General features: G+C 40.2%; 1 protein-coding gene across 3 annotated transcripts in view; it reads right to left on the reverse strand.

Annotated features, from left to right (window-relative positions):
* Window positions 1–2289: 2289 nt before the first annotated feature.
* Window positions 2290–21039, reverse strand: part of septin12 (septin 12) — a 53516-nt gene continuing 34766 nt past the window's right edge. For all 3 annotated transcript variants that reach the window (XM_032588098.1, XM_032588099.1, XM_032588100.1), the window contains 9 exons: window positions 17594–17989; window positions 15640–15768; window positions 12800–12881; window positions 11336–11473; window positions 8039–8156; window positions 7424–7519; window positions 7104–7200; window positions 5852–5903; window positions 2290–4129 (listed from right to left, as the gene is read on the reverse strand). In XM_032588098.1, coding sequence (XP_032443989.1) covers window positions 3967–4129; window positions 5852–5903; window positions 7104–7200; window positions 7424–7519; window positions 8039–8156; window positions 11336–11473; window positions 12800–12881; window positions 15640–15768; window positions 17594–17989 — 1271 coding nt within the window. In that variant the 3' untranslated portion in view covers window positions 2290–3966. The remainder of the gene's footprint in view (window positions 4130–5851; window positions 5904–7103; window positions 7201–7423; window positions 7520–8038; window positions 8157–11335; window positions 11474–12799; window positions 12882–15639; window positions 15769–17593; window positions 17990–21039) is intronic.

The following is a 21039-nucleotide window of genomic DNA, read 5'->3' on the forward strand; positions in this document are numbered from 1 at the left end:
GGAAAATATGCACATTTGATTCAGTTAAGCTGTTATTTTATTAAATCATAACTCCTTGTCATTAGTGTGCCTCCACGTGCTTCTGCTTTCCTCTTAATTACAAGTAAATGTGAGGGACAATAAGTTGATTGTTCTAAACAAAAATAAATTCAGTTTCAAAACATAGTAAACATATTTTTCCAAATGGAGTCAATTTTCTTTCTAGAAATTTTTGTATAAGATTCCCTTTATTAATTAACTACACAGAAGAGCAAACTGCTATGGGTTCCTACTATTTTCTGCTTTGTCACCTTCGATAACCTGAGTTGTCAGCCATGTTGGCCTCTACACCATGCACCAAATTATTATGCAAATTGGATTTAAGTGTCATAAAGATACATTTTTTTGTTCTGCTATTAAATTTATAGATGGTATTGTGTGTCAGGACTCTTTGAATCACTATAATTAATTTCAGACATCTGGGTTAATTAGTTTGTCTGGTGAGCTCAATTAGAGGAAATCTACTCAAGAAGGATGTTCCACATTATTAAGCAGGCCACAGGTTTCAAGCAATATGGGAAAGAGAAAGGATCTCTGCTGACAAAAATCATCAGATAGTGTAGTGCCGTATGATAAGGCATGAAAACATTAGATATTTAACAAAAACTGAAGCGTTATCGTACTGTGAAGAGATTTGTGGCTGATTTAGAACAAAAATGGGTTTGTACAGATAAAGGCATAATGAGGAAGGTTTCTGTTAGACAAATTCATCGGATTAAGAGAGCAGCTGTTAAAATGCCCTTACAAAGCAGCAAACAGTTATTTGAAGCTGCTGGAGCCTCTGGAACCTCAAGGTGGAGGATCCTCCAGAGGCTTGTGGTGCATGAACCTACTATTGGGCCCCTAACCAGAGCTCACAAGCAGAAATGGTCGCAGTGGCTCCAGCCGTACATGAAGATTAATTTTCAAACAGACTTGTTCACTGAAGACTGCTGTGCAACCCTGGATGGTCCAGATGGACGCAGTAGTGGATTGGTGGTGGATGGCCACCACGTCCCAACACGGCTGAGACATCAGCAAGGAGGTGATGGAGTCGTTTTCTGGGCTGAAATCATGGGGAGAGAATCATTGGTCGGCCCCTTCAGAGACCCTGATGGTGTGAAAATGACCTCAGCAAAGTATATCTTTATCTTTGTATATTATGTATATACACATAACCTGCATCTTAACTCGAGTCGAGCAAATCTCAATCTCGTTGTAATCTGTTGATGACAATGACAAATAAATCTTATCTTATCTTATATGGACTTTCTGACTGATCACTTTCTTTCATGGTTCAAAAAGAAGAGCCGAACCTTCAGTAGCAAAATCAGCTTCATGCAAGACAATCCACCATCTCATGCTGCAAGGAATACAACTGTGTCATTGGCTGCTATGGGAATGAAAGGGCAGAAACTCATGGTGTGGTCACCATCCTCATCTGACCTCTGATCTCAACCCTATTGAGAACCTTTGGAGTTTCCTCAAGCAGAAGATCTGAGGGTGGAATGCAGTTCATATCCAACCAGCAGCTCTGGGAAGATATTCTGACATCCTGCAAAGAAATTCAAGCAGAAACTTTCCACAAACTCACAAGTTCAATGGATGCAAGAATTGTGCTGTGATATCAAAGAAGGTCCTATGTTAACATGGAACTCTGTCTGTTAAGATGTTTTTGATTGAAATAGCTTTTGATTTTAGTACATGTTACCACTTAATGCTGCACATTGAAAGAATGACCGTTTGCAGTTCTTTATAATCCATAAAATGTTTAGAAAATCTGCTGTGCATAATAATTTGGAACAGTACATTTTGAGTTTTTTATTTTTGAAAAAAATACTGTTCTCATGGGGAGCTTTGTTCAGTAAAATTTGATTTATACTGTAATAGTTCATGACTTGAAAATTATACTGACCATCATTTGCATTGACCATTTAGGAAAATCTGAGAAAATATTACTTGCATAATAATTTGGAACACGGTGCAATGTATTTTCCAGTAAACAGAGGGCTAATTGATGGGGACACATTGGTTTGTTTTGCTGCTTCACTATTTAGCAGCCGTAACATTTTTTAGTAGAACAAAGTGGTGCATGGTGTGGAACTTAGCAATCAGGTTCAAATTAAATTAAAAATCACTTTATTTATCCTGAAGGAAAACATGTCTTTGTCACCACTGTTATCATCCAACTTTCTTCAAAGAGTCGTTGTGGACGGTGTCGCTGTGAGGACCAAGGACAGCAGTCTGGAAATAGTGGACAGCTCAAACATGTTGAAAAAGGCAGCTCCCTTTATTAAACACACTTAGTTTTCATGCTACATGTTTCACAGCTATTCAGTCTCAGTAGGAACACAAACACATGGCTTACTAAACGCTCATACAACACTTTCAGAGGATGTTCATTAAACATGAAACATTTCCTTCTTCTACTGTTCACAGATTGGTTTTTCTGACAGAAAACGTTTGATAATGGATGTTCTTTTTATTTTTTCTCTCCACCAGGAGGCGCACTGAGCAAAGCTGCAGCTGGCCGTCCACTCGTGTTGAAAAGAAACGAAATGAACAAGGATTTGTCTCAAGGACAATCCTTCATTGTCTTAAGGGTTTGTTTTACAGCAACTTTCTGTAAAGTTACACTTTAAATTGAAACACAACTGAAAATTGAGAATATTTTCTGTTATTTTGGCACTTTAATGTGGACAGCAAGCTTTCTAGAAGCTTTAAAGCTACAGAATGTAACTTTTATGAATTTTTTTTTACATATTTGTTTAAACTGTCACTATGACGTGACAGCATAGCATGAGACAGATAATCTGTGAAATAAATCTAGCTCCTCTGCAAACTAGAAACAACCAATCAGAGCCAGGAGGAGGGTCTTAGCATTGTCAATCATGCTTCTCTACATGCAGCTTCTTCTGCTACAATACAGCCTGTCGTGAATGGTAAGGCTGGCATGGCCACCAATGACAACGTATAAACAGCGGCTAGTTTACAGTAATGACTGACAGCGCTAAGCCCCTCCTCCTCGCTCTGATTGGTTGATTTTGGTCAGTGCATTTCATCAGACAGCAATAGCAGCACATGGATTAGGTGGAGGAGTTTGATCTTTTCAAAGATTATCTGTTTCATAGCAAACTGGCAGGACATGGTGGCAGGTTAAACAATATGTCAAAAAGATATATATATATTTTTATAAAAGTTACATACTGCAGCTTTAACAAAAACACTACTTTGGGCTTAACATTGAATACCACGTCAGAGTCAGCTCCCAGATCTATCCAGTGTGGACATGAAATCCTACAAATCAACACAGCTAGTAAATGATGACAATATTAAGGAAACCGAATCCTACAGTTAAATCTTTTAGTTCGTATACCCTACAGTCATTTAGTTCTATCGTTAACAGATCAAATTCATGAAATAATGGCAGCCCTTTTTTCAACAACAACAAAAAAAATGCAGCTCAAACCACACATGCAGATAATTAATGGCATAATTTGTCAGATTAAAAACTCAGTGGAGAAAAAGTTAAGTTCTTGGCACAGCCGGGGCTTCTAACTAATGCTTTATTCACCTGTTTTACACACCGCAACATCCCAACTGAGCATAATTCCACACCGCAAGGCCAACATGTCTGTGGACATCATAACGAAGTGTGTGTTCACCTGGAGGCTGAACTACAGCCTCCATTAATCCCGCCTGTCTTTGTCCTCCCAGGTCATCGCTGTGACCTCCCTGTCCAACACATCTAGCTGCAGTTCATTTCTTCTATCTTACATCAAAACCTCCCACATTTCTCAGACAAAGTATTCCACTACTTGGTCCCATTGTTAAAAAAAAAAAAAAAGAAGGAAAAAAATAAAAAATTTCTCCCGTGTTTCACCGTGACGTGAGGACAGAGCCTCACGCCTGAGAGCGCTCAGGAGGACAGGGTGGACGAAGGACGGATCAGAGCTGGCTCTCCGTCTCACATGTGTCGGTCCCGTTCTTCAGGGGCCAGCTGGTCAGAACCAGCTCGCTGAAGTTCATGTTGCTCTCGTTGAGTCGTCGCACGCGGTACGACTCATAGTGGATGTTGTGGGTCACGTCCTTCAGGTCCTGCAGGTGAGACCTGCGCAGAAAACAGTCGGTGACAATTTCATCGCTCTGTGGCTCTGATGCGAACTGGTTTCCTGTGAAAAGTGCTGATGTGGAAGTAAAAAAAAAAAATTCCTACAGGAATCTGAAGCCACAGTCATACTGAGGAGTTCAGCAGGTAGCCCTTAACCCAGTCCCACATGTTCATGTTTTAATATGTGTGCTAAAAATGTGTTCCTCAGTAATGGCTATTCAAACATTTCAGTTTAGTAAATGTAAATGTAGTGTTTAATAATGGCTGGTGAATACCAACTCCTTCTTCGTCCAGAAGGTCTGGACTTTTAGCTATTGAGAAACGATTGCTTCATGGAGGCGTGGATTTGTTTGAGATTTTAAATTTGACCCAATCACTAACGTTTGTCCGTGACGTATGTGACGCTCCATATCGACGCTATGAAGCTAACCGGAAATTTCCCGTGCTGTAAACAACCGTCCTCCACTGGGAAGAGGGAAGGGCTGATCTGAACCAAGCGGCTGTTAATGTTAATTCAATATTTTGAAGCGTGGCCAACAAAGACTGAACGGCTCCACTCACTTCCTCCGCTGCCATCGCTAAAACTAGAGGCAGACTACAATTCTACGGCAGAGCAGAGAATTGTAGTCATTATTCACAGCTTCTTCTGTTCGCTGATTCACCTGGTAGAAAATCTACCAGAGGGAATCCAAGTAAAGCCCAGACTGAGCTTTAGGAGAGATTTGAATCCAGTGGAATAGTGCAGGAATGCATTGACCAAGTCAGATCAAATCTAGCAACATTCAATTTTTTTAATAGCATCTCGATTGGAGGATCAAGATGACAAGAAGTCAACACCTCTTCTCACCTGGGGCCTCATGCATAAAAGAGTGCGCAGTTTTCACACTAAAACTTGGCGTACGGAAAAATTTCGAAAAGTGCAGCGCACAAAAAACCCCCCCAAAAAACGGATGCATAAAGTCGTGCGCAAGCACGTGGCAGCGCACCTTTCCTTAATAAATCCTAATTTGCGGGAAACAGAACCCAGCTGCTGGTCCGCCCTGTCGCCACCCATAAATACATATGTAAATTAGTATAAAAACCCAGAAGTCTATCACCACGTGACAAGATAACCATGGCAACATCCTTGTTCGAAGCAGTATAAGTATTTATAATAATAATTATTATATATTTTATTTAAAAGGTGCTTTCAGGGCAAAAAGTATGCTTGTATTTACACAAACTTTGATGCAAAGTTAATTTCTATACATGCCGACTTGTGCGTAAAATATGGCGCCGCACATTTTTTGTGCGCACGCACGCTTTATGCATGAGGCCCCTGGTCATTTGGGAAAAAAATTAAATAAATCCATACCTAGCCAAAAGTTGTTTTGTGATTATGCCGTCAAAATTAATCTTTCCAACCTGTAAACCGTCTCTATGACAACCTCCACTCAGATGAGGCTCTGCTTCCAGGTTTCACTTTAGTGCTGTGGTAAAACTATTTCAACTCTATAAAGTTAGTCATTTTCTCAATAAGCTCACTTAATGCATGTGAAGTTGAACCATAGTGACTATTAGTGAATAACTGGCAAGTTTTTTCTTACAATAATTTTTAATAATTTCATAAGCTCCAGATTTACATAACTGTAAATCTGGGCAGTTTTCATGCTATCGGGAAACTGACCATTTAATAAAGACGAATTCCTTTCGAATAAAGATCAGCAGTAAAGTCAGACTCACCTGATAAGAAGATCTCTCAGGTTTGCAAACTCACAGTGAGCCACATTTTCAACTGCATGAAAAGAAAACAACAGATTAGCTCTCATCATTATCAGTTACATCCTTTAATATACCAGATGTTTGGAACTTGTCCTCCATAACATCCAGTCTAGCTTTTGAATTGCTTTAGTTACATCAGATCATTCAATACACATAAAAAGACAAATAACAAGCCTTTCCTGTTTTAAGCTTTATGACTAAAGTCAAGTGTTTTGAATATCTGTCCACCTGCTTCTCACATCAGTTTGCTGTAAGGTTGGCCCATTACTTCAGACAGAACTGCTGTAACTTGGTCTGTTAGGAACTAATCTGGCAGCATCCTTAGAGTCATTCATGTGGAAAACCTATTTGTCTCCCTGGTGCTTTGAGGTGTTGTTTCTATATTTCCACACAAAGTTCTTTCCTCATGCTGTCATCTGTGCTGTGAAGCCCACCAGTCCCTTGTGCAGCTAAACAGCCTTCCTCCATGATGATGCCACCCCCTTAATCCACAGTTGGGGCGGTATTAACAATGCTCCTGGCAGCCAAATATTTCCATTTAGTTTAATCAGATGTCCTCAAAATATTAAAATATTTTCATTTGCAAGCTGTGATTTGTAATTTCTTTTGGAGTGGTGTCTTCTTCATGTCAGAGTGAGCCTTCAGCCCATGTCGGTACAGGAAGTGTTAGTAACATTTTATTTGAAGGGGTGTGCATAAGACTGAGATAACATTGTCATAAACATGAAGGAGTCTTTATGAATGTTTTGACTGTTGTCACAAAGTGTCATTCGGCAAATAATGACACTTTTAATGCAAAGTTGACATTTTTGATTGACTTTTAATCAAAGTTTTAAAGGAATTTTGAATTAAAGACTTCATTATTTACTGAATAATGCAAAGTTGACACTTGCATAAATCATATATAATTTTCCAGAATTTTGACACCTGGAAAAAAACCACGAAACACCACCCCCACTTACTTCACCACCGCTTCTCTGCTTTAGTTAAACTTCGACTTTTCTGTGCTAACCTTCACAGAGCAGTTCTGATAGAAGAGTATTTTCCCACCATTAAAGCAACTCTCAAGAAATCCACAAAACAATCTGCAGTCCAGAGGGAGCAGCTGGTAAAGCTGTTGAAGTCTGCCACGCCAAAACAAGGATCCTGATGTTTTTACCACAGACAATGTGAGGCCTAAACCTTAAAAACAGGCCTGGAACTCAAAACTCACCTTCAATGATTCCCCACTTCGTCTTCCGGCCCAGCACCTTGTTTCCATTCACCTGGTGCTCCTTGTCAGTTCCCACAACAGCAAAGGGAATGCTTTCCTGGAAAAGTCATTGGTTATTCCAATCTCCATAGAAACAAGTCAACAGAAAACTGAAATATGTAGTCCTATTATTGCTGTTATGGCCATTGTACTTAGTTAGTTTGATCGCTCAGAAATGATAAAACGTCTGTTCTGACAGCCAGTCCTGTGCACCGTCCTGAAATCAGGCGAATTCTTTATCGGTACTTCCTGTGGGTCATTTTAAGGCTTCGAATCCTCACCCTGATTCTGTCGTTGAGAAGGCGCTCCTCTGGATCTTCATCGTACTCTCTCTGGGGGTAAACACGAATTTCATTGGATGTCAAGTCTTTCCTTATCTGCAAAAGGGGAAAAAAAGTCAATCATTAAAAAAACACTGCAGTTCAGTAGCAGCTCAGGGAGTCGATCTTTTCACAGGTTATCTGTCTCATGTTGTTCTGACATGACATGGTGACAAGTTTAACAAATATGTAAACATGTTTTCATTTAAAAAAATGAAAGTTACATACTGTAACTTTAATGACAAAAGAACTTGAAATGTTAAAGTATACTACAAAGTCAAAAAAATACAAAATTAAAAACAAATTTAACAGCAACATTTTGGTGTATTTGGCCTGCCAGAAAAAATGTTTTTTAATTTTTCAAAGTCATATTTTCACCATGTTATTCACACATTTATTAGTTTATTAGTTCTAAACTAAACATTTAATTCAATGTCACTTTAATTCACTTCAATCAGAGTACTACTGTATGGTAAATTTAACGTTAACATGAGTTAGAAAAGAGGTGAAAATAGAAAGAGTTGAGTAAAAAAGACTCGGACTGCGTGTATGTACAGAGTGCATACACGCACTCACCCTTTCTTTAAATTCCTGTCTCTCTTCTACGGTGAGTGTGTCTGCTTTAGCGATGACAGGCACAATGCTCACTATCTTCCCCAACCTCTTCATGAACTCCAGGTCGATGGGGCGCAGCCTGAAAACACAGAGTCGCGATGGAGTGTCACAAAATCACACACTTCAAAGCCTCTTACTGTGATAGATCAACACATAGCAAACAGTTATGAAGTGGGAGGAAAAGACTAAATGGTTTTTGAAGCTCTTTTTTCACAAATAAAAATCTAATAGATATTCCAGCTGAAAAAAGAATTCCAACAACATGACACTGCTACAGCACGGTTGCCTTGAAGCAAGAAGGTCCTGGGTTCGATTCCCGGCCCGGGGTCTTTCTGCACGGCATTTGCATGTTCTCCCTGTGCATGCGTGGGTTCTCTCCGGGTTCTCTTCCTCCCACAGTCCAAAGACATGACTGTCAGGTTAATTCGTCTCTCTAAATTCTCCCTAGGTGTGAGTGTGTGTGTGAATGGTTGTTTGTCCTGTCTGTCTCTGTGTTGCCCTGCGACAGACTGGCGACCTGTCCAGGGTGACCCCGCCTCTCGCCCGGAACGTAGCTGGAGATAGACACCAGCACCTCCTGATCCCTCTAAGGGACAAGGGTTTAAGAAAATGGATGGATGGATAATGCTGCCACCATAATGTGTCATGTTGACTTTTTGAAAAACTCTGTGTGTTTTTTTATGTGACAACAAATGACAGACTCGCCTAATTCATTCTATTGTGAGTTTAATGGGAACTTGGGGTTTGCTCACATAAGCAGGCCGGTCATGAATAAATTGCGAATTATTTATTGCGCAAATTTGCGCCAGAGTTTGTCCCAGAAATTATAGCCATAAGTGACAAAATCGTCCTTTTGAGACCATTTTTGACTAATATAATGATAAAGGCATAAAAATTCAAGAGAGCTCTCTCAAAGATCAGTAATCTTTAATATCCAAATAACATTTAACACTGGAACTGGATGATATTTTAAACATCCAAAATCAATAAACAAAATAAATAAAACTATTTATGCAGTCGCCACTAAACAAAATTGTGCTTCAGCTCATATTAATCATTGCACTCAGAGAAAACAGCATCTTCAGTGAGCTCCACAAAGAAGCATTCAAATGGAAAATATTGCTCCCATTTTAAATGATCGTGCGTTTAATTGATTTATTGCTTTTTGTGACAGGCTTACACACAAACTCTCTCCCCACTGTGTCACACACAGGACCCCAGATCCCAACAATCATACAATGCAGACAGGCTTTATATGACGGATGACATGGAAAATACAATAATGGTGGTGTTCCAACTTTTCTGTTTCTGTCTTGAAGCCTCTGCTGAAGGGCAGCACAGAACTCTGTGGCACAAAGCCACAAATTAATGCTTTGGCTCCCTAAAAGAACTCAAACCTCACTTCAAATATTCCAGTTTGGGAGCTTCCGCCTCACAGAGCAGCCCTTCTTTACCCAGTTCCTTCAGACTAGCCAGAAGCAATTAGCAAACACTGGGTGAAACTGCGCATCAGCTGACCTCATCATAGCAGCTACTTCTCAGTGTAACGCTGGTAAAACTGATCAGTCTGACTGATCAGTCGGGTTTGAGTTCATCAGAGTGCTCAGAAAGAGCAGGAGTTTATAAATGACAGAGGCCCAATTTCAAGGTGTTAAGTTAGGAAGTCAAATTTCGTTTTAAGTAATATTTGATACATACAGAATCTTTATAGCAACTGGAGTTAACATAGTTATTTGATTGAGCTATAAAATGGAACTGTGTGTCTGGAAAACACACAATATTGCCTCTTTAAAAAATGTTGACACAACTAGGCATTGTTGTGATTTGGCCCATTGAATAGAATCCACACAAAATACTTCAGTACAGTCTGCAACATGGCTACATGCAACAAAATGCACATTTATTTAAGATACAGTATGTGACCTTTGTAATGTGATCTTCCAAAGAATAAAAGAAACAAAACAGTCTAACAATTTGAAGCAAAAATGATTTATACACACTCGGTAGAGGCTACACTGCAGAAGGAAATGAGAGTTTGCATGGCTCACGGCTAAACAAGTAGGCGGTACTAGAGAACACATAGTTACATCTCAATATTATTTATGTCAACAACTGTTGTTGTATGAACCTTCCAGACCTCTCAGGTCTTCCGGTTCTGGTCTGCTCTGCATCCCCAGAACCAGAACCAAACGAGGAGAAGCAGCTTTCAGCTTCTATGCACCACAAATTTGGAACAGACTTCCAGAAAACTGTAAAACAGCTGAAACACTGACTTCTTTTAAATCTCAACTAAAAACCCACCTGTTTAGAATTGTATTTGAAACGTAATCAATTACAAATTTATTGATGGAACTTGACTTAATGCTTTGTTTTGATTATTGATTCTATGTTGCTTTGTGTTTCTGTGTTTGTAATGATGTAAAGCACTTTGAAATGTCTTGCTGCTGAAATGTGCTATACAAATAAAATTTGATTGATTGATTGATTGATTGATGTGAACTCTGATGAACTCAAACCCGTCAGACTAATCAGGTTTGGAATAGACCACAGTGTAATAATAGAACATTCAAAAAGCCCCTGAATAAATCTAAAAAAATGACTGCAGCGAAGGCATCTTTGTCTTAAAAACAAATTTCCTTAAGCGCCATTGACTGCAACTTCTGCAGAGAGGTCTGATTGGATGTTTGGTCGGACCGGAGGTGCTGGGGTCGGGACGTGATGCGTTCACTGACTCAGGTATCTCTCAAAAGTTCAGAATGATTGTTTTCAGCCGTTGGCTTCTTCTTTTTCACAATTATGACCCATCTCTCACGTCAAAGACATAAAAGTCAGATAAACTGTGACGTAAAGAAAACAATGTGATTCATCAGTTGGTTCCACATATGGAACTGACAATTGTTCTGTTCAGACATGGGTCCCATATGGGCAAAAAAAAAGCAGACCTGGGTTGGATTTGCCTGATGTGAACACAGCCTTTGATCACAAGCTTGTCCTTTCACAATCCAAAGTGTCTCATCATCATCTTGCCACTGAGAAGTTTTCTCTGACTCACTCTGAAAACAGGTGAGTAAGTCATCCCTGGGGTTATGCGTGTAATCTGTGGTGAAATATAAAGTTCATTTCTGTTTGTAACTGTTTGATGCAACTCAAGTTTTACCCAAACATTTGCTCGACTGTCAGCTGCATTAGTAAATCAGGTGTGCTTGGTTCCGGTGGTGAACGCAGAGCAGAGCGTTGGCCAGCGGTGGCGGTGTTTACCTGTGTCCGGTTGCAGGCAGGAAGTAGATGCAGCAGTGGACTCTGCTGTCAGGTATCCGCCTCTTCCTGTTGATGTTCAGCTCCTCCCTCAGGTATTTCTCATACTGCTCGTTGACGTAGTTCACTATGGGCTCCCAGCTGGAGAATGGGTGCCAGAGAAGGGTCAGCATGGGATTATTATATTTTTATTTATTGTTGACAAATTACAATAGAGCTAAAATCAATATTAATCATCCCGTCTAATGATGTGTAATTAAAAAACTTCAAACTCTTTTGCTGGGCCACCGTAAAACTGACTATGTTCATCACATCTCTCAGAATATGAAAATGTTCTAGGCATAAGTTACCCTAATTGTAGAAAAAAGGCCCATTGCGTGATTTTCTTGTTTTTTCAGGACAATTTGCCTCCAATATGAAAGTCTCAGTTTTAGAGTTTCAACCATGAGAGCAAGCAGACCTACAGTCAAAAATCTACAAAATCCACGTAACCAGAAGTGACAGAAAATCTCCTCACCAAAACTCCTCTGATTTCTAAACAACAACAAAAAAAATCTTGTTTGATTTTTAAATCCAGCAACAAAAACTCATTATACATTAAGTTGCATTGAAGCCATGGTAACCTTCCCAGTGGATATTTTGTTTGGTTTAAAATGATCCATTTTGATGTATATATTTTATTAAATAGGGTGCATTTGGCTTGCCAGAAGAAGAGCTGATTCCTAGATATCAGGGAAGTAGACTAGGAATAAAGTCAGGACTTCCTGTTTACAGTCATACTGTGATAGAAAATGAGCACATGATGAAGGAGCATAACCTCTCTGAGTTCCACTCGTGATTTTTAATGGCTTTGTTACCATTTCCTGTTTTTATTTTTTATTTCTATCGAAACAAATTAAACTCACTTCCTCACCTGCTGTCGTCAGCTCAGGATGATCTCTGTGTTATGAGGAGGACTCTGTAAGTCGTCCTCATAACACAGATACACACTTTGGCTTGTTAATTTCATGAGAACATATTTTTGGTCTTATTCTCAATAATAACTGGGAGATGCAATTCTTGTTTCCTATCAGGTCAAGTTTATAAGTGTAGCACATTTCAGCAACACGGCAGTTCAAAGTGCTTTATGTCATAAAAACATCACCAATTATGAGACAATTAATAAACATTACATTTTGTCAAATGCCATCATCAAAATCATCAAGCAGACATACATCAAATATATTGATCGATGTTCCACTTACTGATAATCAAAGGCAGCTCCAATCAGCTGCGTTTTAAACTTTTATTTAAATAAACTCAAGTGTTTCGGCTGCTTTCTAGACGTTTGTTCCAGATTAGAGGAGCATAGAGAATAATGTTTATCAACCGGTGTCCCACAGGGTTCTATGCTAGGTCCAATTCCCTTTTGTTCATATATGATTTGCTTCCTGGTTACTGAGCGTCCTGGTTTGTTTCCATCCTCACCAGTTCTCATTGTTAATCTGGTCCCCAAACCCGGGAGTGTCGATCACCGTCAGCTTCATCTTCACCCCTTTTTCTTCAATCACTGCAAAGAACAGATCAAATGGATGAGCGCCACAATGCCATGGATTCCGTTCCACTTACCAGAAATAGACATTTTATGCTTTATTTGCACAGTAAGTGTGAGGAAGGACTGAAAATCTTTAAACCTTTCAGTTTTAAAGATTGTTCCCAGGAGTTTTCCTTAATATTGTTGATACACACTCATACACACCCCAGAGGGAATGCTCTCGCTCAGTGACCGTGTGGAATCAGCTTGCTTTCATTTTACCAACTGGAGTAATAGATTGAACTTTACTGCACTGATCTGTGCATCTTTGAGTCTCTGACTGGATTCTAAAAACGTCCAGACTGAATTATCAGAATTGTCACACAGGTTCACGCCGACATGTACAGAAATGGAACCGTTTAACGGACTGTGATCGAAGCTTAACGTTGGTGCTGGCTAATAGGTTCCGGCTGATTTAAAGCCAGAGCTGCACTCTATGTGCCACAGGTCTCTGTGTGATGACAAGATCTAAGAGTTCCTTCACTGAGTCAGAGTAAATGTGTGTGAGGGTGCATGGGGGTGTGTGTGTGCGCGCTGGAGAGTGTTTGAGGAAAACTAAGCAGGTAAAGACTATCATTTAGAGCTTAAGTCGTTGTTGAATAAGCACACAGGAATCTCCTCTTATCGGAAGCATGACAGCAAACATCTGGAAACAGAGCATTCAGATTTTCACTAACCTGTAATAAAGTAGGCCTTTGTTGTTGCCATTACAGAGAAGCATTTAGTTTCAATGGAAACAAAAGCATGCGTCTTCTGGTTGTGTGTGGGCGTATGTGTTTACTTGTACATACTCTCTATAAATGTTCACTTTCACAATGTTTGCCAACAAACGGAGGTCATTTTCCCAGTCCTCACGTGTTTTGCAGTTCTACTGTGCTCTACTAGTCAGAGACACGGAGAGAATGAACTTATGACTATGGTTAGAAGTAGAGAGAGAGTAAGAGTTGGAGAAAAACAGAGAGAGAGGGCTTGGAAGGTGACTTCATGCAACCGTGCACACTAATGTGTTTTAGCAAAAACCTGCTTTACTTGTGAACACCGTCTCCATCCTCATCACCACCAAAGACTACCGCCTCTACCGTAAGGATCCCGCTGATGGAAACGATGGAAAAAAAAATCACTAATCACTCCTCGCTTTATTTTTAATGCCAGAGTTCATGGAAGTTCAATGTGCAGCTTTTCTATACCCCCCAACATGAACAATTCTTTAAATGCCAACAGGAAGTAGAAATTTGGTTTCTGTATTGTTTCCATTTCTCTCCTCCTGGCAGCACCCAGTCAGCATTTTCTTTGTTGAAAATACACCTAAACGAATCTAAATGTATCTGAGACATGCACAGTAAAAATGCTGTGCATTTGGGCTTTTTTTTTTTTTAGCAGATGTAGAAATGTTTTGACCAAGACTGAGCTGTTTGCAAACTCAGAACCTCACGACTACAACCACTGTCCAAGGTGCCCAATTTTATGAAGTGGTAATCAGTATCTGATTCCTCTGGGTTCTGTTCACAGCAATCTGTAAATCAGATACTTGTTTCGATTGTTGGAGTTAATCATCATCAAAGAAGCAACTCACCGTTAAAAGAAAAGCGTTTATCAACTGCCATCGGTGGCTATGCTAACTAGACTTAAAACTTTCCTTTTTGATAGCGCTGATAGGTCAACTGGCTCAGGTTATCCTCAGCTATTACTGTAGTTATGCTCATTTGTCTGGTTGGAATCGGACCGATTTCTGATATCAGTATTGGATCGGGACGCCCCTAGTGGATTCTTTGTGAAACAGATTTACTGACTCATGCAGAGGCTTGGTGAGAAAAGGTGCATATTATTAAAAACTGTCTGTGGTGTTTATGTGTGGTCCTGACTCTGCTTCTGTTAAACTTTAAATGTAAGCTGAAGAAGTTCATAACAAAGAGGAAATGATGAACAATGTCAAAGAGAACCTGAACTTCAACTGTTTGGTCCTGACAGAACTGGGCTGTCAGTTCAACCTGAGTTTTTAAAAAAAATCTGAATCTGTGTTCATCCCTTGTGAACCGAGCTGTTACAATTCATAAGTGTCCATTTGTAAAATGATTTTACAAACTATAACATCAGAAAACTACTGCCTTACACCTCTTCCCGCATAGTCAGATGTTTCTTTGAACGTTCAAAGCTCAGTACACATCCACGGTTAAACAGACGTGTCTTTCAACATCCAGCCCACGGTGGGATTCCTGCTTATGACACAAGCGGCTCAGGGAAAAGGGATGTGAAAGCAGGATGTGAGAGCTGCCTCTGAATAGATCAGTGGACATAAATGATTCACAGGGGCCAGAACAAAGGCAAGAACACAACACAAACATAAAGTGCTGCTTTCCTCAGGCCGACTTTCTGGAGAGTGTTAGCGGAAACACTGAAGCTGCAGGTGTGATCTGTAAGTGTGTGTGTGTGTGCTTGTGCGTTTGTTTCTAATACCTTGTGGAGACCATTTTCTTGACACATACTACACTGTGGGGACCCACTGTTACTTGTGGGGACCGAAGCCTGGTCCCCACAAGATTTTTGGGTCAGGAGTTTGATTTAGGACTAAAGTGTGACTTGAGTTTTGGTTAGGGTTAGGATAAGGTTTAAGCTGTAGAAATGAATGGAAGTCAATGAAAAGTCCCACAAAGGTAGCCACATAAACATTGGTGTGCATGTGTGTGTGTGTGTGGGGGGGGGGGGGGTGCGTGGATGTGTGTGTGTGTGTGCTCACCGTGACTGACTGCATGCAGTTTGACTGTTTTGGATATCTGCTCTTCGTAGTCAGGTGTGCAGGACTTCCGGCTGACTTTTGACTTGAACAGAGTGTTGACGAGCGTAGACTTCCCCAGTCCACTCTGACCTGCAAACAGAAGCCGTTCAGCCTCCGCTCTGATAAAACCCATCTTTACACACGGCCTTGGGTGCACATTTATAGAATTACATGAAGAGAAAAAATAAAATAAAAGGCTCCTGCAGCAGAACAGAGACACCAAGATACCAAATCACGGTTCAATCACAGCCCTAAGTGACCTGGTTTACCAACACTGAGCTCACCAGACAAAAAAAAAAAAAAAAAAAGTATGCATGTGTGTCAGGAAAAGTTGCATAAAACCACAGGTAGCCTGAATGTGAGCCATGACTGAAAAGAATAACTTGTGCACACTTGGTTAAGTTTCAGTTAAACAGCAGAGGAAGTGTAGATCATCTATACTTTGTGTAGAGCAGGAAAGTGCAAATCGGGCCAGCAGCTTTCTAAACCACTTCCTCACAGAGTCACACTTCCTCTTTCTATATGAAAAGTGAAATAATCTGTCAACAAGTAAAAGGCACAGCAGCACATAGCAAAACATGCACATTCAAATAAAAATAAACAGTAGGTCTTACTATACATAATTCCAGCTTTACCAGATATTCCTATTTTGTTTATATAAACTCCAGAAATTATGACCAGATCTCTGTAAATTTGTCATAGCATCCCCTTCTGCTGTATCTTATTTTTTCTTACTGTACCATGAATCACATCTCTTTAATCCAACTATCGAAAGCAGGAGCTTTGTTAGACCACTGGAGTATTTAATAAGGCAAACCCTGTTGCTTTAGTTTGTGTTTCAATGACTTTAACTTCTGGAGGGAAAATCCCAAACACATGGAGGGAAGGTATTAATGTTCTCCCACATGTGTGTGTGAAATGACCTTGAAGAAGTTTTCCCAAAATGTGTCCAACAGTTGATGACTTCAGAAGATATCCGTTAAACGTTTCCATATTTACACATGTTACAATTGCAAACATCCAGAAGGGTTTTCACATTTTTTTTAGAAATCAGAATCTAAAAGTTGAGGCATGCTTTTGCATTCAGCTCCTCCAAGCAGGACGTCTGTCCCAACCAGCCCTGGACATCCACAAACTGAAGTGTGGTTCATCCACAAACAGTTCTGTAGAGGAGCTTAATGGACATCGTAAAATCTACATCAGTGCAGCTTAGCCTCTCATTTTGAAGCTCTGGTTGATCTGTTCTCTTTCAGTGGCAAAATTCTCACACTGCAAAACCACCAAGTATTTTTGGTCCAGTTTCTATTGCAAATATTTTAGTACACTTGAAATAAGACAAGACGTACGTACAAATAACTTTTCAGCAGGATGTGGGAGCTTGTTTTAGGTCAATAGTTAATTAATATTGATTTAAAAAGGTACTAGTTCCACTGACAGATTAGGAACAAGACCTTTTCCCATATTTGACCAAAGATGCTTGGTAAGATTTTGTGTTTTTGCAGTGTAGCAGCAGTTTCCTGCATGTGAGGCCATTTTGATGCCAAGTGATGACTGGCAGCACACTTTCTTTTTAGATATCTGTTGCCAACACATAAAGAGCAACACTTCAAACACTCTGTCTCTCTGTTATAGCAACCAGCTGGCTAAATAAACTGACAGAGTGATTTCAGCTGCACTGGTTTACTACTTCACCTGCACTGATGATGTTATGTTATCGTTTTGTGTCTTGATATAATCAGTAGTGCAAAGTCTCCAAAACACAACATTTAAATCGTGTTTCAGTCGTAATGAGCATATTTCTCATTGTAAGGACTGACATCATTTATTGGTCAAGACTTTGATAACACTAGTCCTAGTTCTAACTTTTATTCTCTTTTATATGAATAGGAGAGGCTTTATGTTTGTTTTAACTCACCAACCACCATAATGTTGAACTCAAAGCCAGCCTTCATGGTCTTGCGCCTCATTTGGTCCAGAACCGCCTCGATGCCCACGTAACCAAACAGGTCGGTGCCTCGGATGAAGCCGGTCTGGAAGCCGGAGGCGGACTGGCGAAGCTCCAGCCGCACCTCGGCCTCCAGCTCTGACTCTTTCTTGGTCTCTTCGATTCCCATTCCCTTCTCCTTCCCGATCTCCTCTGGCTCTGCATGCTCCTCCTCACGCTGACCCTTTTCTGACCTGGAGGTCTGGATGTTTTGGCGTTCGTGGTTCTTGCCTTCATCCACTTGCTCGTCTCCCATGATGACACTCTCCTTATCCCCTCTCTCCTCCATCAGGCTCGGCGGGGCTGTCAGCAACTTTCTTGCAGGTTCTGAGGACATGAAACACACAACGTGGATTGGATTTTCTGATGCAATTAACTCAAGATCAAGATTGCCCGTATGAAGGAGAAATAAGAAAAATGGTGTGTGGTGACAGAATTGTTGAGGTTGCTTTATGATGCAGGATTTCAGAATATCTACATGCGGAGCTGTAGACACAACTTTGGTGTGACCTTCTAGATTCTATAATAGATCTGCCAATCGATTATCAAAACTAATTAGAAACCAATGTGACTCGATAGAGCAGGCAGACATGTTGAAGTCATGGGTAAATATATGATATGTAAGAAAAATTCAAAAGCCCATGAACGTCTGGCATTGAGTAGTTTTCCATCCATCCATAATCAGGTCAAAAGGGTAACAGGTCCAAGGGGGAAATAAAGACACCCCCAGCCTAATTCTGAGTGTTCCTACATTGTTCTCAGGTCAGACAGAATATTTAGTTCCTCCAGCAAGATCTGGGTCTGAAACCCTAAAGGGAAGTGGTCAGGAGGCATGCTGACCACATCAACTGAATCCTTTCAACTCATCGGCTCCACTTCAAGATAACCCAAGATGGTGGAGCTGCTCACCCTCATCTGTCCCATCAGATCAGAGCAACACCACATTGCTGGAGACAAAGTCTCAATTCATCTGTACATCTATCCTACTATCAACAAGACACCAAGAAACTGAAACTGCTCCACTTGAGGAAGAGTTCAACCCACAACCCCGATGAAGTAGTCCATCTCAGTGCACACTGAGATTCTGTCCCACGAACACAACAACAGTTCTACTGGGGAACAACATGACTTTGTCCTGAGAATGAATTTACAACTCTTACCGTTGGCATACATGGATTGGATAGCCTTTAAAAGCCATTCTGACTGTCAGTTGCTAGGTGTGGTTGACCCTGTAGCTAGGTTTGGTTGACCCTGTTGCTAGGTGTGGTTGACCCTTTAGCTAGGTTTGGTTGACCCTGTTGCCAGGTGTGGTCGACCCCGTCGCTAGGTGTGACGCTGTCTTTTAGGGACTGTGACTGGTTGATACACAGAACCAAATAAAAAACACACACAAAAAAAAACAAATCCTCCCCAAGTAATCCGTTGATAAAAATCAACTAATTGCTTATAAACTGGATTCAAGAATGTGATTTGTGATGATGAAACTATGCAAAATTGAATTTACTGCCACACAGCATCAACATGTTATTTTGCTCTATTTAAATTCTCACTCTTTGCCAAGTCTTGTTACCATGCTGTCATATTTTATATGTCATATTTTCCAAACCGTTACTCAAGTAAATGCGATGTAATAGTGAAAGTTACACACAGTGCTTACAATTATCTATTAGTGATCATGTTGGTTTACACCGTGTTCCAAATTATTATGCAAGTAATATTTTCTCAGATTTTCCTAAATGGTCAATGCAAATGATGGTCAGTATAATTTTCAAGTCATGAACTATTACAGTATAAATCAAATTTTACTGAACAAAGCTCCCCATGAGAACAGTATTTTTTTTCAAAAATAAAAAACTCAAAATGTACTGTTCCAAATTATTATGCACAGCAGATTTTCTAAACATTTTATGGATTATAAAAAACTGCAAACAGTCATTCTTTCAATGTGCAGCATTAAGTGGTAACATGTACTAAAATCAAAAGCTATTTCAATCAAAAACATCTTAACAGACAGAGTTCCATGTTAACATAGGACCTTCTTTGATATCACAGCACAATTCTTGCATCCATTGAACTTGTGAGTTTGTGGAAAGTTTCTGCTTGAATTTCTCTGCAGGATGTCAGAATATCTTCCCAGAGCTGCTGGTTTGATATGAACTGCATTCCACCCTCAGATCTTCTGCTTGAGGAAACTCCAAAGGTTCTCAATAGGGTTGAGATCAGAGGTCAGATGAGGATGGTGACCACACCATGAGTTTCTGCCCTTTTATGCCCATAGCAGCCAATGACATAGTGGTATTCCTTGCAGCATGAGATGGTGTATTGTCATGCATGAAGCTGATTTTGCTACTGAAGGTACAGCTCTTCTTTTTGAACCATGAAAGAAAGTGATCAGTCAGAAAGTCCATATACTTTGCTGAGGTCATTTTCACACCATCAGGGTCTCTGAAGGGGCCAACCAGCTCTCTCTCTCTCTCCCCATGATTTCAGCCCAAAAAATGACTCCACCACCTTCTTTTTGACGTCAATTTAATAGCACAACAAAAAATGTTATCTTTATGACACTTAAATCCAATTTGCATAATAATTTGGAACATGGTGTAGTATTTGAACACAGAACATGGAGATAAAAACACTAGCGCATGGCTAACAGCTCTCAGCACCATTAGCATACGGTGTAAACCGTTTACACCATTTACAGTAAACGTCACAAAGAAGGAAAGTTTAAAGAGCCAGTTCTTTTCTAATCTCCTGTAACTATGAAAATGTAGAAAATAACAAGGCAGCATGCTTATGTTGCAATTTTAAATTGGTTTATAAGTTTCAGGTATAAAAATAATTCTTGTAAATTGACTTTAAAATGAGAAATAGACGACACCCATCCCACACACACACAAACTATTTCTTTGAGGCAGTTTCAGGAATTTGGTGTCAGTGTTCTGAGTCAGGGTGTTTTTAAATAGTTCTCTTTCTCATCTCCAGAGGAGATTTTGTTCTAATGACCGCTCTCCAGAAAATCCAAAACGGTTTTAAAGTTCTAAAAAAGGCCAGATTTATGGCTCCAGTAGCCAAGTTTACGTTTAATTGGACAATGACACACACACACAGGTAAAGAGCAGCTATAATTAGCCTCCCCAGGCTTAGAGTGTGTTCACTCACACAGCAGCATGCTGCCTCGCAGGACTTAGCTGAATGAAGCCTATCGCCTCCGGCCTGCGTGTGACTGCATGTATCAGTCTGTGCTGTAAGAGGATTGGACGGTGCCGACAACCCCTCGCCCCCCACACTTCCTGCCTTTAAGCTCCCGCTGTATGTTCCTGCAAATACACCAACAAAGTCATGTAGCATGACTGGCACGTGTGTGTGTACTGTGACTC

The sequence above is a fragment of the Xiphophorus hellerii genome, chromosome 16 (genome assembly GCF_003331165.1).
Source record: "Xiphophorus hellerii strain 12219 chromosome 16, Xiphophorus_hellerii-4.1, whole genome shotgun sequence".
Taxonomy (NCBI): Eukaryota; Metazoa; Chordata; class Actinopteri; order Cyprinodontiformes; family Poeciliidae; genus Xiphophorus; species Xiphophorus hellerii.